This window comes from Balaenoptera ricei, chromosome 16 (assembly GCF_028023285.1).
Source record: "Balaenoptera ricei isolate mBalRic1 chromosome 16, mBalRic1.hap2, whole genome shotgun sequence".
In the NCBI taxonomy this organism is placed as follows: Eukaryota; Metazoa; Chordata; class Mammalia; order Artiodactyla; family Balaenopteridae; genus Balaenoptera; species Balaenoptera ricei.
The window spans coordinates 115,564,461-115,591,803 of record NC_082654.1 but is presented as its reverse complement, the minus strand read 5'-3'; the positions used below and the strand labels follow the sequence as shown (position 1 = coordinate 115,591,803).

Here is a 27,343-nt window from a genome sequence, read left to right as displayed (position 1 = left end):
CATAAGCCCCACCCCCATAGCCAAGGCCTTGTCTGGCTTTTTTTTTTTTTTTTTTTAACTCCTCTTTTTTACTACTGTGGTTCTCTTTTACTTTCCGGTTGTTGTTTAATCTATATTTTCATTTTTTTATTCTTTCTTACATATCTGTTAGTTTTCTAATCTTATTTTATTTTTTTTCTCTTTGTTATTGTTCTGCTCCTTTTTTCTTTTTCCTTTTTCTTTTTTTTTTTTTTGCCACCCCACGAGGCTTGCAGGATCTTGGTTCACAAGCCGGGGGTTGGGCCAGAGCTCCTGTGGTTGGAACTCCGAGTCCGAACCACTGGAGTAACAGAAAACCTCATACCCCAGGGAATATTCATCACAGTGAGGTCTCCCAGAGGTCCTCATCTCAGCACAAAGACCGAGCTCTACCCAACAGCTTACAAACTCCAGTGCTGGAAGCCTTAGGCCAAACAACCAGTAAAACAGGAATACAATCCCACCCATTAAAAAAAAAAAAGAGAGACGACAAAACAATATGTCAAGTGTCAAGATGAAGGAACAAAGTAAAAACCTACAAAACCAAGTAAATGAAGAGGAAATAGGGAACCTACCTGAAAAAGAATTCAGAGTAATGATAGTAAAGATGATCCAGAATCTCGGAAATAGAATGGAGGCGCAGATTGAGAAAATTCAAGAAATGTTTAACAAAGAGCTAGAAGAACTAAAGAACAAACAGAGATGAACAACACAATAACTAAAATGAAACATACACTAGAAGGAATCAATAACAGAATAACTGAGGCAGAAGAACGAATAAGTGAGCTGGAAGACAAAATGCTGGAAATAACTGCCGAGAAGCAGAATAAAGAGAAAAGAATGAAAAGAACTGAAGACAAAGAGACCTCTGGGACAACGCTAAATGCACCAACATTTGAATTATAGGGGCCCCAGAAGAAGAAGAGAAAAAGAAAGGGTCTAAGAAAATATTTGAAGAGATTATAATGGAAAACTTCCCTAACATGGGAAAGGAAATAGTCACCCAAGTCCAGGAAGCACAGAGAGTCCCATAAAGGATAATCCCTAGGAGAAACACACCAAGACACATATTAATCAAACTAACAAAAATTAAATTCCAAGAAAAAATATTAAAAGCAGCAAGGGAAAACCAAAAAATAACATACAAAGGAATCCCCATAACGTTATCAGCTGATTTTTCAGCAGGAACTCTGCAGGCCAGAAGGGAATGGAAGGATATACATTTAAAGTGATGAAAGAGAAAAACCTACAACCAAGATTACTCTACCCAGCAAGGATCTCATTCAGATTCGACAGAGAAATCAAAAGCTTTTCAAACAAAAGCTAAGAATTCAGCACCACCAAACCAACTTTACAACAAGTGCTAAAGGAACTTCTCTAGGCGGGAAACACAAGAGAAGAAAAAGACCCACAAAAACAAACCCAAAACAATTAAGAAAATGGTAATAGGAACATACATATCGATAATAACCTTGAATGTAAATGGATTAAATACTCCAAACAAAAGACACAGGCTGGCTGAATGGATACAAAAACAACAAGACCCATATATATGCTGTCTACAAGAGACCCAATTCAGACCTAGGGACACATACAGACTGAAAGGGAAGGGATGGAAAAAGATATTCTATGCAAATGGAAATCAAAAGAAAGCTAGAGTAGCAATACTTGTATCAGATAAAATAGATTTTAAAATAAAGACTGTTACAAGAGATAAGGAAGGACACTACATAATGATCAAGGGATCAATCCAAGAAGAAGATATAACAATTATAAATATCTATGCACCCAACACAGAAGCACCTCAATACATAAGGCAAATGCTATCAACCATAAAAGGGGAAATCGACAGTAACACAATAATAGTAGGGGACTTTAACACCCCACTTACACCAATGGACAGTTCATCAAAAAAGAAAATAAGTAAGGAAGCACAAGCTTTAGATGACAAAATACACTAGATAGATTTAATTGATATCTATAGGACATTACACCCAAAATTGGCAGAATACACTTTTTTCTCAAGTGCACACGGAACATTTTCCAGGACAGATCATACCTTGGGTCACAAATCAAGCCTCAGAAAATTTAAGAAAATTGAAATCGTACCAAGCATCTTTTCTGACCACAGTGCTATGAGACTGGAAATCAATTAAAGGAAAAAACCTGTAAAAAACAAATACATGGAAGCTAAACAGTGTGCTACTATATGACCAAGAGATCACTGAAGAAATCAAAGAAATAGAAGAATACACAGAAACAAATGATAACTAAAAAACAACGACCCAAAACCTATGGGATGCAGCAAAAGCAGTTCTAAGACGGAAGTTTATATCAATACAATCCTACCTCAAGAAACAAGAAAAATCTCAAATAAACTATCTAACCTTACATCTAAAGCAACTAGAGAAAGAAGAACAAAGAAAACCCAAAGTCAGTAGAAGGAAAGAAATCATAAATATCATAGCAGAAATAAATGAAATAGAAATGGAGGAAACAAAAGCAAAGATCAATAAAACTAAAAGTTGGTTCTTTGAGAAGATAAACAAAATTGATAAACCTTTAGCCAGACTCATCAAGAAAAAAAGGGAGAGGACACAAATCAACAAAATTAGAAATGAAAAAGAAGAAATCACAACTGACAATGCAGAAATACAAAGGATTTTAAGAGACTACTACAAACAACTATATGCCAATAAAATGGACAACCACAAAGAAATGTACAAATTCTTGGAAAGGTACAATTTACCAAGACTGAACCAGGAAGAATTAGAAAACATAAACAGACGTATCACAAGTAATGAAATTGAAACTGTAATTAAAAATCTTCTAACAAACAAAAGTCCAGGACCAGATGGCTTCACAGGCGAATTCTATTAAACATTTAGAGAAGATCTAACACCCATCCTTCTCAACCTCTTCCAAAAAATTGCAGAGGGAGGAATACTCCCAAATTCGTTTTATGAAACCACCATCACCCTGATACCAAAACCAGACAAAGATATCACAAAAAAAGAAAATTACAGACCAATATCACTGATGAATACAGATGCAAAAATTCTGAACAAAATACTAGCAAACAGAATCCAACAACACGTTAAAAGGATCATACACCATGATCAAGTGGGATTTATCCCAGGGATGCAAGGATTCTTCAATATACGCAAATCAATCAATGTGATACACCATATTAACAAATTGAAGAATAAAAACCATATGATCACCTCAAAAGACGCAGAAAAAGCTTTTGACAAAATTCAACACCATTTATGATAAAAACTCTCCAGAAAATAGGCATAGAGGGAAACTACCTCAACATAATAAAGGCCATAAATGACAAACCCATAGCAAACATCATACTCAATGGTGAAAAACTGAAAGCATTTCCACTAAGATCAGGAACAAGGCAAGGATGTCCACTCTCGCCACTCTTATTCAACATAGTTTTGGAAGTCCTAGCCACAGCAATCAGAAAAAAAAAGAAATAAAAGGAATACAAATTGGAAAAGAGGAAGTAAAACTGTCACTGTTTGCAGATGACATGATACTATACATAGAAAATCCTAAAGATGCCACCAGAAAACTACTAGAACTAATCAATGAATTTAGTAAGGTTGCAGGATACAAAATTAATGCACAGAAATCTCTGGCCTTCCAATACACTAACAGTGAAAAATCAGAAAGAGAAATTAAGGAAACACTCCCATTTACCAATGCAACAAAAAGAATAAAATACCTAAGAATAAACCTACCTAAAGAGGTGAAAGACTTGTACTCAGAAAACTATAAAACACTGATGAAAGAAATCAAAGATGACATAAACAGATGGAAAAATATACCATGTTCTTGGATTGGAAGAATCAATATTGTGAAAATGACTATACTGCCCAAAGCAATCTACAGATTCAATGCAATCCCTACCAAACTACCAATGGCATTCTTCACAGAATTAGAACAAAAAATTTTACAATTCGTATGGAAACACAAAAGACTCCAAATAGCCACAGCAATCTTGAGAAAGAAAAACGGAGCTGGAGGAATCAGGCTCCCTGACTTCAAACTATACTACAAAGCTACAGTCATCAAGACAGTACGGTACTGGCACAAAAAACAGAAATATAGATCAATGGTACAGGATAGAAAGCACAGAGATAAACCCACACACATATAGTCACCTAATTTACGACAAAGTAGGCAAGAACATACAATGGAGAAAAGACAGCCTCTTTAATAAGTGATGCTGGGAAAAGTGGACAGCTACATGTAAAAGAATGAAATTAGAACACTACCTAACACCATACACAAAAATAAACTCCAAATGGATTAAAGACCTAAATATAAGACCAGACACTATAAAACTCCTAGAGGAAAACATAGGAAAAACACTCTTTGACATAAACCACAGCAAGTTCTTTTTTGACACACCTCCTAAAGTAATGAAAATAAAAACAAAAAACACAAATGGGACCTAATGAAACTTAAAAGCTTTTGCACAGCAAAGGAAACCATAAACAAGACTAAAACACAACCCTCAGAATGGGAGAAAATATTTGCAAATGAAGCACAAAGGACTAATCTCCAAAATATACAAACAGCTCATGGAGCTCAATATCAAAAAACCCCCAAACAACCCAATTAAAAATGGGCGGAAGACCTAAATAGACATTTCACCAAAGAAGACATACAGATGGCCAAGAGGCACATGAAAAGCTGCTCAGCATCACTAATTATTAGAGAAATGCAAATCAAAACTAAAATGAGGTATATCACCTCACACCAGTCAGAATGGCCATCATCAAAAAGCCTACAAACAATAAATGCTGGAGAGGGTGTGGAGAAAAGGGGACCCTGTTGCACTGTTTGTGGGAATGTAAATTGATACAGCCACTATGGAGAACAGTATGGAGGTTCCTTAAAAAGCTAAAAATAGAACTACCATATGACCCAGCAATCCCACTACTGGGCATATACCCTGAGAAAACCATAATTCAAAAGGACATATGTATCCCAATGTTCACTGCAGCACTACTTCCAATAGCCAGGACACGGAAACAACCTAAATGTCCAATGATAGATGAATAGATAAAGAAGATGTGGTACATATATACAATGGAATATTACTCAGCCATAAAAAGGAATGAAATTGGGTCATTTGTAGAGATGTGGATGGACCTAGAGTCTGTCATACAGAGTGAAGTATGCCAGAAAGAGAAAAACAAATATCGTATATTAATGCATATATGTGGAATCTAGAAAAATGGTACAGATGAACCTATTTGTAGGGCAGGAATAGAGAAGTAGACATAGAGAACAGACATGTGGACACACTGGGGGAAGGGGAGGGTGGGACGAATTGGGAGATTAGGTTTGACATAATTACACTACCATGTGTAAAACAGATAGCTAGTGGGAACCTGCTGTATAGCACAGGGAGCTCAGCCTGGTGTTCTGTGACAATCTAGATAGGTGGGATGGGGGAGGGTGGGAGGCCAAGAGGGAGGGCATATAGGTATACATATAGCCGATTCACTTCACTGTACAGCAGAAACTAACACAACACTGTAAAGCAATTTTACTCCAATAAAAAAGTAAAATAAAATAAAGGACACATGGAATAACCTTAGCTAATGCTTTTAAGTGCTTCACATACCAGGCACTGCTCTAAGTGTTTTACATGCCTTAACTATATTCTTCAACATGACTCAATGAAGGAGGTATTATAAATGTTATCTACTGAACAAGTAAAACCACCATGTGTTTGGAAAGGAAGACTCAATATCATGAAGACTCTAATTCTCTCTTTTACTTAGTTACAATGAAAATAACTACCAAGGATTTCCAGTCTGGAAAAGATGGTGTAGACGTATCTCCTCTGTTCCTCCTGACTGTGTATAACCATCAACTCCAGAAATGACGCAAGAGCACAAGAGACAACCAAAGGAGAACTCTGAAAGGTGGAAAGACAAAGATGGGCTGGTGAGCATCCCCAGGACCAGAGGAATGACATAGTGGCCTATGTCTCACTATACCACAACCCACAGAAAGGTAACTTAGGGCCACCATTTTCCAATCCACAAGTGGCAACAGAAGGCAGCCGCAGAATGAGATAGGCTCATTCTTCCTTCAGATTGAACCAGATCTCACCAGCAATCCAGGTAAACTGGGTATCCCACTGACAGCAAGTGATGAAGGAAAGTGCTAGCCTTCCCAAAGAGCTTGAATCTCCTTTCCTCCACCAAGATGTACCAGGTGCCCAAGGGTTATCAGCAAGTAGGGATTCCACCAGGCATGAGACTATCTCCTCTTCCACCTTAAAAACAATATGCGTCCAGGCAGGACCAAGCAAAGGAGATGCCCCCAGAACAAGCAAACTGGCCCCAGAGGCCAAAACAACTTTCCCCAACCTAGCCACACTAGGTGGACCAGCCTAGGGAAGCTCCTCTGTTTCCCCCAGGTAGCACCAGCAGGAACCAGTAGCACCAGCAGGAACGAGTAGCACCAGATAAACCAAGTAGAGCAAAACAGTACCACAAAGGCTCTGAAATTAAATTGTCATTGGAACCATAGCCCATGAAGTAGACCAGGGCCTGCACATTAAACCTAAACAGGATGATCACCTGCTAAAATTTTAAAATTACATAGGACCCAGGGTCTCCAAACAAAATGCGTGGCTACAATAGAAAATCACCTGTCATACCCAGAACCAAGAAAATCATCATTTGAATGTGAAAAGACAAATGAAAACAACACTGAAATGAATCAGATGTTGGAACTATCTGACTTGTATCTTGAAGCAGCCATTATAAATAAAATTATAAAACCAAAAAAAAAAAAAAACTTCAACAAGCAACTATAAATCTTACAGCAACAACCAAAAAATTGAAAACCTCAACAAGAAATTGAAGAACAAAATGGAAATTATAGAACTGAAAAATACAGTAACAGAAATTAAAAACTGGCTACGTGGGCTCAATAGTAAGAGTAGAGATGACAGAGGATGGACTCAGAGAACTTGAGGCCACATAATAGAATTCATTCAGTCTGAACAACATAGAGAAAGCCTAAAAACAAATGAAGAGCGCCTCAAAGACCTGTGGGACAGAAACAAAAAAAATCCCAACATCTGTATCATCAGAGTCTCAAGGAGTCTGGAGCTGAAAGAAATAATGACTGCAGATTCCTAAATCTGTTGAAAGACACTAACTTACAGATTCAAGAAGATGAGTTATCTCAAACAGAGTAAACCCAACAAAATTCACACCAATCAAACTTCTGAAAACTAAAAACAAATAAAAAATATCTGAAAGCAGCCAGAAAGAAATGACAGATTACCTATAGGGGGACACCAAGTAAAATGACAGCCTATGTATCTATTCTTTAGAAATGAAGAAGGAAACAGACATTCTCAGATGAAGAAAAACTACAGGAATTTGTAGCTACCATACTTACCCTTAAAAAATGGCTAAAGGAAGTTCTTAAGCAGAGAGGAAATTATAAAAGGAGAAATCTGAGGCCATCAGAAAAAAAAAAAAAAAAAAGAAAAAAGAAAAAAAGAACAGAAATATGGATATACAGAACAGACTATCCATCTTCTTATGAATTTGTAAAATCATATTTCATAGTCAAAAAAATTATACCACTATCTAATATTCAAGCCAATGATATTTAAAAGTGGGGAAACTACAACAAACTAAATATAACAAAAAAGATGCAAATTCACAGATACAGAGAACAAACTAGTGGTTACCAGTGGGAAGAGGGAAGTGGGGAGGGCTAATAGAGGGGTAGGGAATTAAGAAGTACAAACTATTAGGTATAAAATAAGCTACAAGGATATATTCCCCATACAACACAGGGAATATAGCCAATATTTTATAATAACTATAAACGGAGTATAACCTGTAAAAAGTGTGGATCACTATATTGTACATCTGTAACTTACATAATAATAAAAAAAAATCTTTTTAAGTGGGGAAGATAAAAGGGCCTAAATGGAAGAAAAGTTTACACATGTTACTCAAAGTGGTAAAATGTTGGTAACAGTAGGTGTAATATTACAATATGTATATAGTCTATTTTGACCACTTCTAATCAACATTGTACTGGAAGTTTAAGCCAGTGTACTAAGACAAGAAAAATAAGTCATCTAGATAGCACAGAAAGAAGTAAAACTGTCTTTATTCACAGATCATATATGATGGTCTTTGCTACACATGGGCAAAAATTGCAAATTCCATGTGATAAAGGATTGTATCAAAAGTAATTAAGAATTAAACTTACATAATAACACACAACCAAAGTAAAATAATGGGCAAAAGATTTGACAGACACTTCATTGAAGAAACACAGATGGCAAATACACATGTGAAAAAAGGCTCATTATCATTAATCATTAGGAAAATAAAATAAGATACCACTCTAAACCTTAAAAAGTGTCTAAAATTAAAAAGACCAACATTATCAAGCACTGGCAAGGATGTGGAGCAACTGGAAGTCTCATAAAGTGCTAGTGGCAATGCAAAATGGTACAACCACTAAGGAAAACAATGTGGCTATTTCTTAAAAAAAATTAGAACTACATCTACCATATGATTCATTTAGTCCACTCTGAGGTATGTACCCAAGAGAAATGAAAGCAGTTGTTCATACAAAGACTTGTAGAAGAATGTTCACAGTAGCTTTATTTGCAATAGCCCCAAACTGGAAATAACATAAATGTCCATCAAAAGGTGAACAGATAAACAAACTGTATTGCATTATACAATGGAATACTACTCACCAATAAAAAGAAATTAACTACGCAGCAATAAAAAGGAATAAAGATACAACAGCATGGATGAATCTCAAAATGATTATGCTGAGTACAATAAGTTAGAAAAGACTGCATACTGTATGATTCCATTTATATCAAATTGCAGAGGATACAAACTCTTGTATAGTGACAGAAAGCAGCAGAGTGGTTACCTGGTGATAGGGAAAGGACAGAAGGGAGGGATAACAAGTGGCATGAGGAAACTTTTGGGGTGACAAATATGTTCATTATCTTGATTGTAGTGATTGTATACTCATGTCAAAGCTTATCAAACTGTACACTTTAAATATGTGCAGTTTACTGTATATCCATTAAACCTCAATACATCTACTAAAAAAGACACAAATCCACCACACTTTCTTTTGGAAACAGAAAAGATGATTCTTAAGTTTCCGTGGAAAAATAAGTAAGAGAATAGTCAGAAGAATTCTAAAAAACCTAGCAGAGACAGGGAGAGATAGGAACCAGTCATACCAGTTTTAATAGTTGGTGTCTTAACAGCATACGATAAAGCTATATAAGGGTTTTAAACATAGCAATGATGAATGAACCAACAGAAATCAATGCCGTAAACTAGAAAAGCCCAAAAACTTTTTTCTATATCTATCAATTAAGAATATGACAAAAAGAGCATTTTAATCAGTTGGGAAAAGAATAAATAGTATTGGAAAGAACCTGGTGGCCACCTGGGAAAAACTCTATCTATGCCTCTCAACTCACACTAAAATAAGTAGCAGATAAGCCGGTGATTTAAATGTTAAAAAAAAAAAAGGAAATCAGGAAGCACTAGAAAAAACAATGGAAGATTTTTCTTCTCCTTTTTTAGATTTTTTTTTTTTAAACCAAAGACCTTTTTAAGTATAAGACAAATCCCAAAAGTCATTTAAGGCAAAACTGATAAATCTAACTTCATTAAAAAAAAAAAAAAATTCCACATGAAAGAATCATAAAGTTAAAATACAAATGTTAAAATAAGGGGGTTAAATGTGGCACCTCATATCACAAAAGACTTATTTCTCTAATATACAAAAAATTCTTATAAATAAGTATGAAAAAATATCAACAATAACCCAATAGAAAATGGGCAAAGCATATTCAAAGACAGTTCATGGAAGGAAATACAAATGGTCCCCTAACACACAGAAAGGTGCTCAAACTGGCAGAGACCCAAGATTTTGTTAGTGCTCTGTTCATTAATTGTGACAAATGTACCATCCATATGTAAGATGATAATAATCGGGCAAACTGGGTGTGAGGTATGTGGGAACTCTGTACTATAGTCACAATTTTTCTCTAAATCTAAACTATTATAAACTTTAAAAAAATAAGCAAAAGACTTAAATGGATACCTCACAAAGGAAGATATTAAATTGGGCAATACGCACATGAAAAGATACGCAACATCCTTAGTCATCAGGGAATTACAAATTAAAACCACGAGATACTATTTCACACCCACTAGGATGTGAACGGAAATTGTCATCCACTGCTGGAGTTCTCTTTGAAGAACTGTGGGGCAGTTTACTTTGTGATCAACCCACAGAGACAGGATGACCCTCCCACCCAAAATATGGTTTGAATATTGAGACAGATGACACACACATGAATCAAGAGGATATGGAAAGATTTATAATTCACATAATGAGACTTTTTGGGGAGAGTAGGGCAGACTTCCCAAGCTAGTTCAAATACAGCTTGGGAGAACAGGCAGGAAAGGAGAATAGCTTGAGCTGTTAATGGTGGTTACGAGGTGGTAGGGCTTTGGGGACAGCTGGAGTGTATATGGTTTGAACTCCCTCCTGATGCCAAAAGAGGAGCACCTTGGCTTTTTTATCACCTTGCCCAGATGTAGGACAGAAAGGGGGGACAGAACAGGTGGGGCTTAAGAGCTGTCATCAGTCTAACATTAAAAATGGAGTCAAACTCTATTAGTTTCTCATCAAGTTGGGTGTCCATCTACCCACCCCATAGCTCCGCCATTCTACTCCTAGGTATTACCAAGGAGAAATGAAAACCAATTTCCACAAAAAAAGACCTATACGTGAATGTTCAGAGCAGCCTTAATTGTAATAGTCAACTACTGGAAACAACCTAAATGGCCATCAAGAGAAAAATGGATAAACAATTGTGGCATATCCATGCAACAGAATACTTACTCAGCAATAAGAAGAAACAAATTATAATATGAATGAACCTCGAAAACAGTATGCTAAGTAAAAGAATCTACAGACAAAAGAGAGTATTTTTATTATGTAATTCTAGAAAAGGCAAAACTAATTTATAGTGAGAGAAAGCAGATCATTGGTTGCCTTGGGACTGCTGTGATGGTGGGAGTAGGGACTGACTGCAAAGGGGCATGAGGGTTCTTTCTGTGGTGATGGAAATACTTTATTTCTTGATTGTATTGGTAGTACATGAACATATACAACTGTCCAAACTAGCCAAACAAGAATATTCTTAAAACAGGTATACTTAATTGTATGTACAACATATCTCAACAAGGTTGATTTATTAAAAAGTAAAACATTGTGTTGAGGGAAAGAACCCAGACACTAAAAAATACATACTGTCCGACTACATCTGTATGAAGTCCAAGATCAGGCAAAACAAATCTATGGTGATAGAAATCCAAAAGTGGCTGCCTGGGGTAGGGAGTGGGTGCTGACTGCAAAGGACACAGACATTTAGGGTGTGACAGAAATGTTCTTATTCTCATTTTGGGCGATGGATCTAAGTGTATATAATCGTCAAAATATATTAGGTTGAACATTAAGCTATACCTTAATTTTTAAAAGTGCTTTCCTTAAAAACAAAACCAAAAAATTCCTTTTCTAATCCCACAACTAACAAATACAAGTAAAAGAAAAAAATCAAACCTTGTTAATTTTTTAATCATGAGAAAAATAGTAGAATGAAAAATAAATCCAAAAGTTATGGATCTAACAAAATAGAGAACGTGCAAATCTAACTAAAAAACAAAAAAAAGAAAAAAGGAACAATGCTGGAAATGAGAAAGTGCAAATAACAGATGAGTGCTTTATTCTATTATAAATTCAAAATTTCACTGAAAAGTCTTGTCAGAAAATATTATGAAGAATATCTCATGAAAATGTCAAAATATAAACACAAAAACCACAACCACCACTACAAGAAAACCAAATTTGACCAATGATCATAGAAGAAACTGAAAATGTTTCTTAGGAAGCCTTTACATACCTATGCATGCCTGCCAAAAACGCTTAACCTGAATCTAATCACGGCACATAAACAAGAATGACTATTTTTAACAATGCATGATAAAATTTATGGAAAGCTTCCCACTCTTCTTCAATGTCCATATCTAATAAGTCAACTAACCAGAGGGAGAAAATAAGACCATCATGAAAGGAGGAACTAGAATGTTACTCCTGTCAGAACTCTTGTCAGAGTTCCCCAAGCCATTTCACAATTGACTAATATTTTCAACTTGAATATTAAAGATATGGAAGAAAATAATATAGAGAGAAGGCAGTCTTCTCTGAAGAATACAGCCATTTACTTACCATCTTCTGCTAAGATCTTGGCTGCATCTTTATCCTCTTCCCACTTCCCAGTCACGAAGCAATCTCTGATACTGTTCATAACCTTATACAGAAAAGTCAGCTTAGTTGACAGGCTCCAATCATTCAATAAATAACTGCTTTGAGAAACAGTAGGCGACAATTTGCCTTTAAATACTTTTCAAGACACTTCTATGGATATTTTCATTCCAAGTGGGCCTATGAAATAACTTTGATGTAGATAGTATAACAACAGATATAAAAACATAAATATTATAGCATTAACCAGTGGATAGGGAAAATAACATCAGCCCAGTGACTTCATAAGTAAACAAACAGATATTTACTAATTCGTTAACCCAGACTTATCATAGCTGTTTGAAAACTTAATTCCTCTGCCAAAGACAAAATGTCTTGTATGAGCCCAACAGTGCAAAGAGTACTGATGAGGCTCCCAGTCCCAGATCTGCCAGATCATCCAGTACACACATGTAGTGGATGCTGGGTGCACCTCTCAAATACAGGCTAAAACTTGTACACAACTCTGTTTCAGACTGCTTCCTGGGGAACCTGACTTAAGACAGCACATGTCACTCACTGCCAAGGGCTCAAAAGCACATATAAAGAAATCTGCACATAGGTCCTGGCTTTCAATCACATTTTGATCATGATTCACATTTTTCAGATACAACCTCACTCTCAAAGAGTAGCCTTGAAGCTAGCATGATTACAATGGATGCAAAAGCAAATCTGCTCATTTACTCATTCCTTCATGCCTACAATCACTCAGTAAATATTTACCGAACATCTACTCTGTGCCAAGAAGCTTTGCAGGCACTGAATGGCAAACTGTTCCAAAAGATCCTTGCTTTCATGAAGCTTAACAATTGACTTAGGGGAATCAGGGACCAAATAAATTTTAAAAAATAGACCCTCCATGATAAAAACCCTCAACAAACTTAGAAGGGAACTTCCTAAATCTGATAAAAGGCATCCATAAAAAACCCACAGTTAACATCACACTTAATGGTGAAAGACTGAGAGCTTTCCCCTTAAGATCAGGAGTAAGACAAGGATGTCTCCTCTCATCACTTCTATTCAACATTGTACTAGGCGTTCTAGTCAGGGCCATTAGGTAAGAAATTAAAATAAAAGGCATCCAGTTTAGAAAGAAAAACTATCTCTATTCACAGGTGGTATGATCTTGTGTATAGAAAACCCTAAGGAATCTACTGAAAAACTATCATAATAAATGACTTCAGCAAGATTGCAAGATAACTAGATCAATATACAACAGTAAACTTTATTTCTATACACTAGGAATGAATATCCAAAAATGAAATTCAGAAAACGGTTCCTTTTACAATCACATCAAAAAGAATACTAGGAATAAATCCAACAAAAGACGTGCAAAGCTTATACTCTGATAACTACAAAACATTCTTGAAAGAAAAGATCTAAATAAATGGAAAGGCATCCCATGTTAACAGATTAGAAGACTTGGTATTGTTAAGGTCTCAATACTACCCAAGTCAGTGCAATCCCTATCAGAATCCCAGTTGGCTTCTTTGCAGAAGAAGATTCTGCAAAGAATTCTTTGATTCTAAAATACAGAAAACCCAAGGGATCCAGAAAAGACAAAACACTCTTGAAAAAGAACAAAGTTGGGGGATTCACACTTCGTGATTTCAAAACTTACTACAAAGCAATAGTAATCAAAATAGTACGGTACTAGCATAAGGACAGATGTATAGATCAATGTAATATAATTAAGAGTCCATAAATAAACCCATGTATCTATGGTCAAGTGATTTTCACCCAGGGTGCCAAGACAAGGCAATAGGGGAAAGAACAGACTTTTCAACAGGTGCTAGGACAACTAGATATCCACATGCAAAAGAATGAAGTTGGACTCATCTCACACCAGATACAAAAATTAACTCAAAGTGTACCAAAGACCTAAATGTAAGAGCTAAACTATAAAATCCTTACACAAACCATAGGAGTAAATCTTCATGATTTTGGATTTGGCAATGGTTTCTTAGATATGATACCAACAACAACAAAAATACAGAGAAATTGGACTTCATCAAAATTTAAAACTTCGTGCTTCAAGGGGCATAGAAAAGATAACCTACAGAATAGGAGAAAATATTTGCAAATCATATACCTGATAAGGGGACTTGGATCCTGAATACATACTCAATGATAAAAAGACAAATAACCCAATTTTTTAAATGGGAAAATAGTATGAATAGATATTTCTTCAAATAATATATACAAATGGAAAACAAGCACATGAAAAGATGTCTAACATCATTAGCCATCAGGAAAAGGCAAATCAAAACTGCAATGAGATATTACATCACACCTCCTAGAATGGTTATAACAATAAAAAACAATAACAACAAAAACAACAACAGGTAAATAACAAGTGTTGGTGATGTTATTCCAATGTGGAGGACTCAAAAGCTATATATACTGCTGGTGGGAATGCAAAATGGTGTAGCCACTTTTGAAAAAACAAAAGGGAGAACATATAAGAAAAAAACTTCAGGGGACTTCCCTGGTGGTCCAGCAGTTAAGACTCCATGCTCCCAATGCAGGGGTCCCGGGTTTGATCCCTGGTCAGGGAACTAGATCCCGCATGCTGCAACTAAAAGATAACACACACGGCAACAAAGATCCCGCGTGCCGAAACTAAGACCCCGCACAGCCAAATAAATAAATAAATAAAAATTTTTTTTTATAAAAGGAAAAAACTTTAAGTTTTCAGTAATCATATTAATAGAAACATGTGTAATGTTATTCTGACACTTCTATGTATAATTGGGATAAAGCAAATAATTACACAATTTTCTAATTTAATCATCTTCAAGTTCAAACAGGGACTAATTCTACAGTGGAAAAACAAGAGATATAAACATAAGATAAAAGAGATTAAGTAAGAACCCTGTAGTCCTGAATCTGAATTGAAAATGTATGTATGAATTTTCCTAGCTCTGGTCACTGAAAAGGCCTAGAAACAATGACCAACCCGTAGCAATGAGTATACATAGACCTAGACTGTGATGTTGAAATACCATTTTGTACTAAGAAAAATCAGGACTTCTTATGGCTCTTTCCAAGTCTGGCATCAGAAATGTACAAGATGATACTGGAACACCTTATCATATCAGACAGCAATGAAGCAATCTAAGGACTACTAGGATCATGTCAAAAGGACTCAGGAGCCAATCTGAAGAGACTCTCACTGGTCACGGATGCAATAAATATGATCATCAGTAAGGATAACAAGTGCAGTGGAAGGAAACACATCAACTATATTTAAATTCATGAGTTAAAAAAAAAACTTAAAAAAAAAAAGTCACCTTTGGAGAATCGTTCTGAAAACTGATAAAAATAATCAAGCATTTATACTGCTTATATGGAACTGGGTAACCAAATAGTAGATGAGAAGCTTCTCTATATAGAAGTATTCCAGCTAACAAGAGAAATTTGAACAAAATATCACCATTTTATATCCTTAATAAATTAATGGATCTAGGCATTGAGCATCAATAGCTAACATCACAAGATGATTTTATGTGCCTCCTAATGAAAAAACACCACCACCTAGGAAGCAGTCTTGCCAAAAAATTTGAAAACAAAAAACGAAAACCTCAAACCTAAATCTAATCAAACTTCTAGATGCATTGTCCAGAGGGTAGCTACAACATGTGGTTATTTAAATTCTAATTAAAATTAAACAAAACTTAAATAAAATTAAAATTTTAGTTCTGTCTCACTAGCCACATTTAAAGTGCTCAATAGCCACAAGTAGCCACATAAGACAATTCTTTACCCATCACCATAGACAATTCTATTGGTATTGCTCTGTACCAATTTATAGGAAATATAGAGAAGAGTGGAGTCTGACAGACCGCACATAGGGATGCAATGCGTCCAGGAAATCCAGAATATGAGAAACTCTACACGTCAAATATTTGGTTTCTTAAACAAGTGAAAAGGTAAGGAAAAAAGAGATGGGTGGAGGGGAATACTGTAGATTGAGAGATTTAAAAGGCATAGAGAAAACTAAACAAAAATAACCTGGTAAAACTAAACTTTGGTGTTTACTGATACATACTTGGAGGATGAAATTATAAAGGAAAGAAGGAAATGATTGCCATAAGAGTGGTGATTCCTTCTGCAGGGAGGAGAGGACTATGAGTAGGATGGACACATGGAGGTTAGAGGTGCTCACCTAGTAATCCATTAAGTTAAACAATTACTTTTATGTGGTTTTCTATAATCTGTATTAAATTTTACCCAAAAAATGCTTACATAAAAATCTCGTGAAGTGCACAAGTGCTACCCAGTGAAATAAAATACATAATATGATAGTCATTGGGCCTCCCTGAGGAGTGACATTTCAGCTAAACCGAATGATCAAAAGAAGTCAGCCTTGGGAAGATCAGAAGAACATTCCAGAAAAGAAAACAGAAGACAAGAGGTCTAAGATGGGATTAAACCTGGCAAGTTTAAGAACTGAATGAATTCTCTGGTGTGACCAGAGAGTGATGAGTGGGGGAAGAAAATTTACCAGTGTCATGGATTCCTGTTTGCTTACAAATAGTAGAAATTATAAATGTTAACTCAGGGACACTACATATCTCCTAGTTATAAAACACAAAGTATCTCAAATGTATGAAAACCTACGTGCAATGCTTCAAAATAAAGATTAACAATACTATTCACACTAAGAGTTGAAAACTAACACACCATTGTAAAGCAATTATACTCCAATGAAGATGTGAAAAAAAAAAAAAAAAAAAGAAGCAAATAACAGGTAGGCAATACTGAAATCACATAATCTTTTTTAAAAATTCCCTAATTTTCTCATTAAGTCAAATACACTATTTATATTCAGCCTCACCTCCTCTAAATCCCAATCATGGGGCACCTCCACATGAAATCTGGAGCAGTCCAAAGAGTCAGCCTTGTGCTTACACTCGCTGGCAGACTGGTTGACACGAAACAACCCTCCGAGCTCTTCCTTGGTATCACCATCTTCTTCTTCATTATCCTCTGTCACTAAAGAGACCACCACGATAGAAAAGTGAGAATAAATCCACCCACTAGAGGACTAGGGACTGAAGGTCTCTGTTTGCAGTAGGTATGGTGTGTGCCCCTGAGCGCATCAGCCACAGACACAGAATGGCCATGGAACTACTGCTGAGCAGGTCCGGAGGACATCTGTCCTCCTGCAAGGCAGCAGCAAAGTGTCCACTGAGGAAGGAGAATACTGGGGGATGGGGCAGGGAGGGGACATTTAAAGACAGAGCTTTCAATTATCATAGCTTCTCTTGAAGAGTGCTGAGTCTCTAATCACTTAAAGTACTTAGACAAAACCTGAGTGGCAATCAGTAAATACCAACCCCCGATTCCATGCTCCTACCTCACATATACTCCTTGGCCTTGTTCTAACCATACAGTAAATAGGGACCACAATACCAGGTTCACCACTTTATTTTTTGCATTACTGAGTCAAGCTCTTTCCAAAAAGAACATATAGACAAATTTAATAAAATATAAAATCAGAGGAGAAAGGCAAAAGGAAAAAACAGAATGAGTAATACAGAGCACTCATTCTCAGAGAGGAAAAAACACCTTTTCAGGCAGAATTATTTTTCTGGTACTAAATTCTACCAAAAAATTCATGAAGGATTTTCTATAGGGGGTACAAAATGACATAATGAAGACTATTCTTATCAAAAGTTTTATGGCAAACCCATAAATCTACTTCATACGACTGATTTACGGTCCTCATGAGCTGATGATTAAAAACATCTGCCAAATACAAACTATGACAGCCAGGAATATCGTATGGATATCAAAAGTACCACCCAAATCCTCTAACCAATTTCTTCATCTCCTTCTCAGAAAATAGTCTAAGAAACTAAAATGTTTCTAGATCTGAACCAGAGCTCCTTTACCTGTCCCATAAATGAGCTTTCGAAGGTTTGGAGTTGTTTGTTGCTGCCTCAGAAAGGCCTCAGCTGCCTTCCTGGAAAGGTCTTCCTTCCACTTGAGGGCACCTGAAAGGACCAACACAGACATCAGTTAAGTCTGTTTGTCTGTCCTCTCTGCTTCAAGCTCATCACTCATTCATCCTGAAATCCTTTAATGAGGTGTAATACTTGAACAGTTAACAAAGTCTACAAAACAGCAGACCCCAAATGGTAGACATTCTATTTGTAGAACATTTTCAGTGCCAAGTTTGTAACGGCAGTTAAATTAAATTTAAGCATACCTGAAGTGTCTGTGGAATAGTTATTTTCTTCCTTATAATCTTCTTCTTCTCTGAGTAAGTCTTCTATATCACTGGTCTCATCAATTAAGTTCTCTGACCCCAGTTTCTGACTACTGACCACTTGAGAAGGCTTTGGAAACTTTTTCCTAATAACCTCTTCATTTTCTGAATCATCCTCCTCTGTACTGAGAGAGGAGTTTTCTTCAGATTCATCTTCAGATGCAAATGCCTCTTCAGCTGTGCAATGACCTGAATCTGAAGTGGTGAGGGTTGCTTTTTTCATTGTCAAAGACTTCTCCAGATTCAAACTATCACTCAGACCATTAGTTTGTAACAGTCCTGCCTTACCACCTTTTCTAACAGCTTTAGATTCTAAAATATCCCTCTCTTCCTCTGCAGTGGAATCCTCTTCTTCAATGCTTTCATCAGCTTCCTCTGTTGCTTCTTCTACTGAGCTTCTCTCAAGGTCATCATCACTGTCAGCAAACGCTGGTAAATCCACCTCAACGTCTTCTTCCATCTCAAGTTTTTGCCGTTTGATACCTTTACCATACATATACTGTTTACCAGTCATTTCAGCATCTTCCCCCTCTTCTGTTTCATCATCACTAGAGCTATTTTCCAACCTGTCACCTTCAGACATTTCTTTTTCATCTTCATCATCACTATCTCCAGACTCATCTTCTTCATCTCCAAAAATGGCTTTCCGACGCACTCGACCAGTTTTTAAATCCACCTGCTTTTCCTCTTTTGGCATCCACAGCCTATATTAAAGAGAAAATGCAAAATAATTTTATTTGTACAATAACCAGCTAATCTGCAAGTCAATAAATATGCAAAGAAATAGAAAATAATGTCAAGGAATGATTTTACATGACATAGCATATAAAGGAATGATTTGATAAATACTGGAATAGTTAATAAGCAAACTCATGCATATTTCCACAATACCACTCTACAAAAGAACTTATAGGGAAAAAAAAGAGATAACCTTTTTAAAAAACGTCTAATTTTAGAAAGAAACTGCTCAAAAGGGAAGTGAGTGTTTAACAGATCTTTTAGAAGACCCATTAGTTCCAAGCTTGAAACAGATGATCCTTAGAGAAATGGCTGACTGCAGGTCCAAGGCAGGGAAAGCACAAAGTAAGCCTGGAACATCCTGCTGTCAGAAAGCAAAAAGCGCTCAAGCACTAACAGGGACACGCCAAAAGGACACAGAAGACAGACTGAAGGGACAATATAAACATCACAAAGACGAATGATAGTAATGGGATAATAACAAATATTTTTTTAAAACTCCATTAGTCAACAGTGATACTAAAATAAAGGGGTGAAAGCTCTTTGTTAAAGAATGCCAGCTAATGAATGGAGAAGGAATAACTGACTAAGAATATTCCCATTTTGAAATCACCAATATAATACTTGATAAAGAAGAATCATCAAGATGCCAAAACTATGGGATGAAATAAAAAACTATCAAGCTATTTAATGTAGCAGTATTATATAAAACTATAAAAAAAAATTAGAAAAATACTAAAAATTGTACTAAAAGAGAATGGATAAGTTTGAATACGTCAATAATAACAAAATGATGACTATATATAAGAAACTATATAGAAAAAGGAAATGTTCACAATATAGCTATAAAAATTTTACGTGTATTATAACTGTAACTATGTTATAGTATCCATGTACACAAGGATAATTACAGGAATGCTCAAAAATGAAAATAGCTAATAATAATGATCGTAATAACAGGGATCTTTTAGTGACACTTCTTATCTGTCAGGCACCATGACAAGTAGTTTATGTGCACTACTGTGTTTAATCATCACAACTCCTGTGAGATATTAGGAAATTAATTGATTTCCTCAAACTAGTAGGCCCACTGCACTTAATTACCATGCTATACCATCTGCTAGTTAGAGGGCAGATGATTTTTTCCAAAAAATTTTTCCTGCTTTTGTATATACTTATAATAAATGATAAATTAGATGATCTCAATCATTTTCAGACTAATTTTTATTGGCAGTCATAAATCACTACAATAAAACCAAAATACCCACTATGTATAAATATACAAATTCCCAACCCAGACTGATAATAATTCACATAAGCCCTATATTAGTGGAAATTAAGCCACAGGAGATATTACAACACAACTTAGTAAAAATTTTAGAGACAAGGTATGTGGCTTCTGGACAGCGACCTGAAAAAGCTCCCTGACTCTGCTTGTTATTTTGGCCATTAAGATAAAGCCAAGTGGCCTCAGGACTCCTAAGAAACAAAAGCAACCTATGGAAAAGGTTTTGTGAAATTTAAGGAATATTCTGAGTCTGTTAAAAAACTGAATCCTTCATATGATTTCAAGAAAATACTTCCATGTAATGTCACATAAGTAAAGAGCCCTCAGAAATACAAGCATGTACAAAGCAAAAAGCAAAACCAAACAACCTGGAATGAATCCCACCAAAACGTTTTATGATGGCAGAATGATGTATGATATAACCTTATGTAATATAATTTTTTTTTAAGAACACAAAAACAGCACACTTACCCTTGATTATCTATATCCTCTGACCCCAGTGGTTTGGAATCAGAAAAAAGTGTCACTCTACTTGAAGCCATCTTGGCATCAATAGTGGAATGGGTGGAAATGAGACTCTGGACCAGTTCATGGGTGGGCCTCACCTCCTCCTGTCAAGGCCACCAAGAAAGGGAAAGTGAGGAATGCACAAGGATTCTGAAGAAAAACACACTGGTTTCAATCAGTTTCTCAAAATTACCTTAAACACAGTTCCTGAGAACCTTTCTTACTGCCTCAAAAAAAAAAAAAAAAAGAAGAGGAAGAAAAAGAAGAATTCTTACAACAAGGCCTAAAATTGATCTCTGTCCTCATTAAACATTTCCAAAGTACATGGAGTATACAGTCTGATAACCTAAATACTGTGTTGCCAATGCTACTGAAAGCATTTACGGAAAAATCCCATTTCAGAACAGTCAAAGAAATAAAAATCTGGAGTCTATTTTTTAAAAATGTTACCTTTGATACAAAAATTGCACTTCAAGGAATTTACTGCATAAAAAGACCCCTCCCAGTGAGCAAAGCTGCATGGGTGAAGGTGCTCACTATAGTACTGCTCAAACCAGGGGAAACTGGGACTGAGCACCATAGCCCTCCAAGGATTGGTTCAGTAAACAAAGTTTATCTATACGATGAAATACTACACAGCTATGAAAAAACTGAAGCAGTTCTATGAATACTAACAGGGGAAAAACAGATTCACATATTCTTAGGTGCCCCCAAAAAGTTGCAAAAGCATTTACAGTTGGATCCCATATAACAAATACTATTTCTCTCTAACACACACACAAATACCATATATATGGTATCTGCAAAAAATATATAATAATTTAGATATATAATCTAAATAAATATGTATATGTTTAGAGAAAAACAGAAAAAAAAGAGAATGACCAAAGAGAGCTAGAAAACATATCAATTTTATATGATGAGAAATGGGAAGTACAGGCACCAAACTGCTTCCAAAGCTCACACTGGGGACATGGGATCCCCTGTGTGTGTCGGCAGCAGGGAGGTATGGAGGATGTGACTTTCACTTTCTGCTTGGTGCAATTTAAGTATTTTGAACATTTACAATATGCAGTGTGGCCTTTATCATAAATATGACTAAAGATAAAAAGCTTCAGTAAATAAAAGGTGACTACATAACTTCCCGTGACTTCCCTCTCACCGATTCCTGGAAGCCATGGCTGCCCCCAAGGTCGACATAGACCGCATCTTTGTCATACAGCACACCACCAACTCCAGAGAAAGGTGCATACACCAACTTCTCCTTCTCATTTAAACAGCGCTTCTTTTGTTGTTCAGGAAGCGCACAGGGGTCTGGGAGGAAACTGACGTCACTCACAGCAAAATCTCCTACACCTGGAAGACAGACACAGGAAGATGGCTTCAGCTGACGAGTGACTGGCGGCAGAAATGGCCCACAGTCAGAAGGCTTCAACCACAACAAGGGCATGGTTTGACACTAGCACTGTATCTCTTTAGCTAAACAACACCATCAGAGCAGAGGAAATTTGGTCAGCTCAACACCTTGGGTGGCCAATGCAGAGCTGAGTTAACTCTTAAAACCTCCAGGAAGATGGCTCTATCTTGTATGGCCATTTTTCAGTTTTCCTGAGAAATGAAGTCATCCCAAGAGTTTTACAAATATAGTATATTTTACGACAAAAGGATACCTGGTATGTGAATTTGGCTTTTATTTTTCAAGTATCCTCCTCTTAGATAACCATAAAGAGACACCTTTCGGTCACACTTGATATTTGTTCGAATATCTTCTGGGTTTGTCAAATCTTCCATCCTAGAAAAATAAAACCCAATTATATGGCAGAAATAAATGTCAGAGTTCTTGTACCTCTCTTCACATTTCAGTGATTCATCACATTCAGTAATTCACTACCCATATTGTTTAGAAAAGTATAGAAAATACAGAAATAAGGGAGCAGAGTTCACCATCTACCAGGGGCAAAGGGGCAAACACATGACTGCATCTCTCTCAGGCTCTACAGGATACACATTCCACAAGCAAGACACCAAAGATGGGAAACGACATGGCCCTGGAGTTGAGGAAAAGTAGAGAACATATCCAGAAAAACCATTTATGGAAGAAGATTAAGCTTTGACCTGGATTTTTTAGTGTGGTTTGGATTCTGGCAGGTGGAGAAAGGGTATTCCAGGCTGACAAAATATATGAAAAAAGCATAAAGGAAGGAAAGCACAGGGCACATCTGAGTGACTGGAGCACCACGGTCCAAAGACAGCATCACTGAAAATTAAGGGTAAAAAAGCAGGATGGGGCCCACATCCTATAGCTTTAAATGCTTCAGAATCCTCACATTTTTCTAAACATTTCATACGTTACTCCTGAAGCCACAGCATCTTTAAGTAATGATACAAAAAAAGTAGATATTTTCCATCAAGTACATTTCTCTCACCACTATTCAAAAATAAGCTCTATTATTGTTCTTTTCCTAACTTTTTCGCTTTGAAACATATGGGTCAGGAAGAAAAAGTTTGCATTCACTTTTTACCTGTCTGCCAGGATATAAGGGTGAGAAGTCTGCCATGTAAGAGGCCTAAACTTCATAACTGTAATAAAACGGCCCAGATTGTGAATTTCTTGGTTTTGATATTCTCCGTGTACCATTCCAGAAAGGTAAAATAGCTTGGCACCCTAAATATTAAGAAAAACAAAAAATTAAATTTCAATGAAATTCTTGTCAACACTGCACCAAAATAAAGGCCTTTAAATAAGAAGCAATCCTAAGAAAGGGAGACTTCTAGCGACCCACTGTGCCAATGCTTCCAGAACTTCTCTGGCTTCTTTCAGGACTCATCTTTTTAGGGCTTTGTATGGACAGAACTGCAAATATATTTAGTTTCAAGTCAAGCAGTGGCATCTATCTGGAGTATGGATACATAAGGAACAGTGAGGCTCCTGGGCACAGAAAAAATTTTATGACCGATGGGACACAACACAGTAGTATAGGGGAGAGGAAGGAGTGGCAGTATGTGTGCGCTATAGCTCCTGGTCCTGTAACACGGAAAAACTTTGGACAAATTCTATTAAATCACAAATCCAAAATACTTAGAGCCAGACACTGCCTGGTGCTGGGGGATGCAGAGACAAATGAGACACACCAAGAGGTCCGGAATAAAGACCATCTCAAGGAAATATTCTAGGGACTATGAACAGATATATTAAGGAAACTAAGGAGGTGATCCTGTAAAGATGTTTGTTAATCTCTCCCACTCATTCTGTTTTTAAAGGATTATAGTGTTAGTATTCAATAATTAATTCTCTTCCTACCGGGTAGACTTCTGTCCAGAACCTGTGTTTTAGTCGCTTCTTTGTCTTCTTCAGTTGCTTATTATACTTAAAGGAATCTAGGTGAGTGAGAACGCCCATAATTTTAGGAAAGCCATGTACTTGACAGATGTTTAGGAACTCAAATGTTTCCATTTCAAACCCAAAGCTGGCATCTATAAGCATCAGAACCTAAAAACAGAAGACACAATTTCTCAAGGAGGCTACCCAAAATAGTCCATCACCAAACTATGGCTCATGAGCCAAATCTGGCCCATCACTTGTTTTATAACTAAAGTTCTATTGGAACGCAGCCATGTTGACTTGTTTACATATTGTCTACACCTACATTTGTGCTACAACTGCAGTTCAGTGATTGCAACAGAAACTGGGACCTACAAAGCCTAAAATATCTACTATCTGGCCCTTTATAGAAAAAGTTCACCAACTCCTGCTCTAGACTAAATCAAATGATTATTTAGGGAATCACCATGATAGAGAAAACACTATCCTTTGACTTGCTCTAAAAGGCAACCTTGACACAGTCTCAACCACATTTCAAGAATGTGCATATATGAGAAATAACTCAGAAAGGGCCGGATCTAATTTGGCCCTTACCTGAAAGTCCTCACTTCAAGAAATAAAGTTTTTTGTAAGGTGTTCTTAAGCCAAATAACAGATCTCTAACAAGGAAACCAAATAACAGATCTCTGATATCCAAAAAAATGGGAGGACGTGGTAATCAATGAAAAACATCAAAAACATGAAGAAAGCCAAACATTTTTGTTTCAATCTCCTCAGGGGAAAAAAAGTTTTCCACTGGGAAGTATGTAGTAAGAAAGCTCTACCTTAGAAGTTAATTGGTAACATGCAATTGCTCAGAAACTAAAAAAGTCTACCAGTTCAGAACTGAGTCAAAGGATAGTCATGGATGGTAATCTGTAAGAAAATGTAAGTACATAAGACCAATTTTTAAAATTTATACTCTTCAAACATGCAAAACAAACAATTTCATAGTTGATTCCTAGAGACTTAAGACATCTCTGTCCTCATCTTTCTGTAGCTAACTAAAAATAATTTAAAAAAAAAACAGAAAAACTTAATCTTTGATTAAACTAGGGAACATTCATAATCCTAAACCACAAAATACATGAAGGTGGACCACTGAGCATTGTGAGGAAGCATAGCTGGTGTGGGCTGGCTGTGGAGTATTCCTACACCCCATTTGATACCATGGCGTGACAAGTAGCAAGCAATCGGTTGTAGAGTCAGAAGAACAGGTGGGTGGCAAACAGTCCCTGAGCTGACAATCTTTGTCAACTAAAGACAAGTAAAGCCTCTATTACTCCTCCAATGTTCATACATGTGCACGCACACTCACATGTGCGAATCCATGTACTGTGTGCCTTCGCTGTGACTTAGGAAGCTTTATGACCCAGAACAGAGCAATCAACATTAAGCTAGGCTGGGGTTCCCTGGTGGTGCAGTGGTTAAGAATCCGCCTGCCAACGCAGGGGACACGGGTTCGAGCCCTGATCCGGGAAGACCCCACATGCCGTGGAGCAACTGGGCCCGTGCGCCACAACTACTGAGCCTCTGCTCTAGAGCTCACGCACCTGGAGCCCACGCTCCGCAACAGGAGAAGCCACTGCAATGAGAGGCCCGCTCACCGCAACCAAGAGTAGCCCCCGCTCGCCGCAACTAGAGAAAGCCCCCACACAGCAACAAAGACCCAATGCAGCCAAAAATAAATAAAACAAAAACAAAAAAACATTAAGCTAGGCTAAATAATGGTACAGACAACAGAACACTTAAAAAGAATGAGGTTGAACTTAGTGCTTATTTTACACCTCCAAGACATACTAAGTGAAAAAAAGCAAAGCACAGAACACTGTGTATGATAAACAGTGTGTGCTTTAAAAGGGTTGTATGTATATTTATATACGTATCTGGAAAATACTGCTGAGGGGGACTGAGAGACTAGGGGTCAGAGCAAGGAAAGCAAAATCATGCATTGTGCATACCCTGTAGCACAGTTTGAATATCTTACCAAATGCATGTGTTCCTTTTTAAATCTTAAAAAGATGTATATGAAAGGCATCTTTCTTAATATGTGTATGCTTTTAAGATTAGTATACAACATATGTTACATAAAAGAGAAACTAATGACATGCTGAACTATTTCAATCATTTCAAGTACACAAGATTTAATAAGTTTATACTATTTTGTGTTGGCAATACACAATTATTTTTATTAATGGCAGCACTACATATTCAAAATTTGAATGGTACTTATTTTCTGATATTAAGATGGCACAACTGTAACATCTATATTAAATTACTTATTATTTTATGTTTTAGGAGACTTCCTGAGCCAAAGGGTAAAATCTGTAGCTCTTTGTCCCAAACAGCTCTTCAGAAAGGGTTCAATAAAACAATAAAAAACCAACAAGGTATCTATCTGTTACCCCACACTTCCTAATCAATATGGTTTAATTTTTTTTTTCCTTTTTGGCTTATTTTTGCTAGTTTTAAAGCTAATTAACAGACATTAACATTTCTGTAAATGCAATCAAGGCTGCACAATTTCCAGATGCTGAGTACAGTACAGATTTTCTATTATAAACTCTGACAACTTCTCAAGGGTAATCCATGAGATTTTTTACCCAATATGGTAAAAAGATCCATATTTTATCATAATCATTAAGAACAGAGTTTCTGGCACCATCAAGAGCAGAATTCTCATCCTCAGAAAAATTGCTTAACTTCTGGGAACCTCGATTTCATC

The 27,343-nt window shown here is 36.4% G+C and overlaps 1 protein-coding gene across 2 annotated transcripts in view; it reads right to left on the bottom strand.

The window, feature by feature from the left end:
- Positions 1–27,343, bottom strand: part of BMS1 (BMS1 ribosome biogenesis factor) — a 43,874-nt gene that overhangs the window by 11,975 nt on the left and 4,556 nt on the right. For both annotated transcript variants that reach the window (XM_059900125.1, XM_059900126.1), the window contains exons 5-13: positions 24,559–24,747; positions 23,780–23,922; positions 22,928–23,049; positions 22,420–22,613; positions 21,222–21,361; positions 18,665–19,428; positions 18,348–18,449; positions 17,288–17,445; positions 12,373–12,454 (exon numbers count right to left, since the gene is read on the bottom strand). In XM_059900125.1, coding sequence (XP_059756108.1) covers positions 12,373–12,454; positions 17,288–17,445; positions 18,348–18,449; positions 18,665–19,428; positions 21,222–21,361; positions 22,420–22,613; positions 22,928–23,049; positions 23,780–23,922; positions 24,559–24,747 — 1,894 coding nt within the window. The remainder of the gene's footprint in view (positions 1–12,372; positions 12,455–17,287; positions 17,446–18,347; positions 18,450–18,664; positions 19,429–21,221; positions 21,362–22,419; positions 22,614–22,927; positions 23,050–23,779; positions 23,923–24,558; positions 24,748–27,343) is intronic.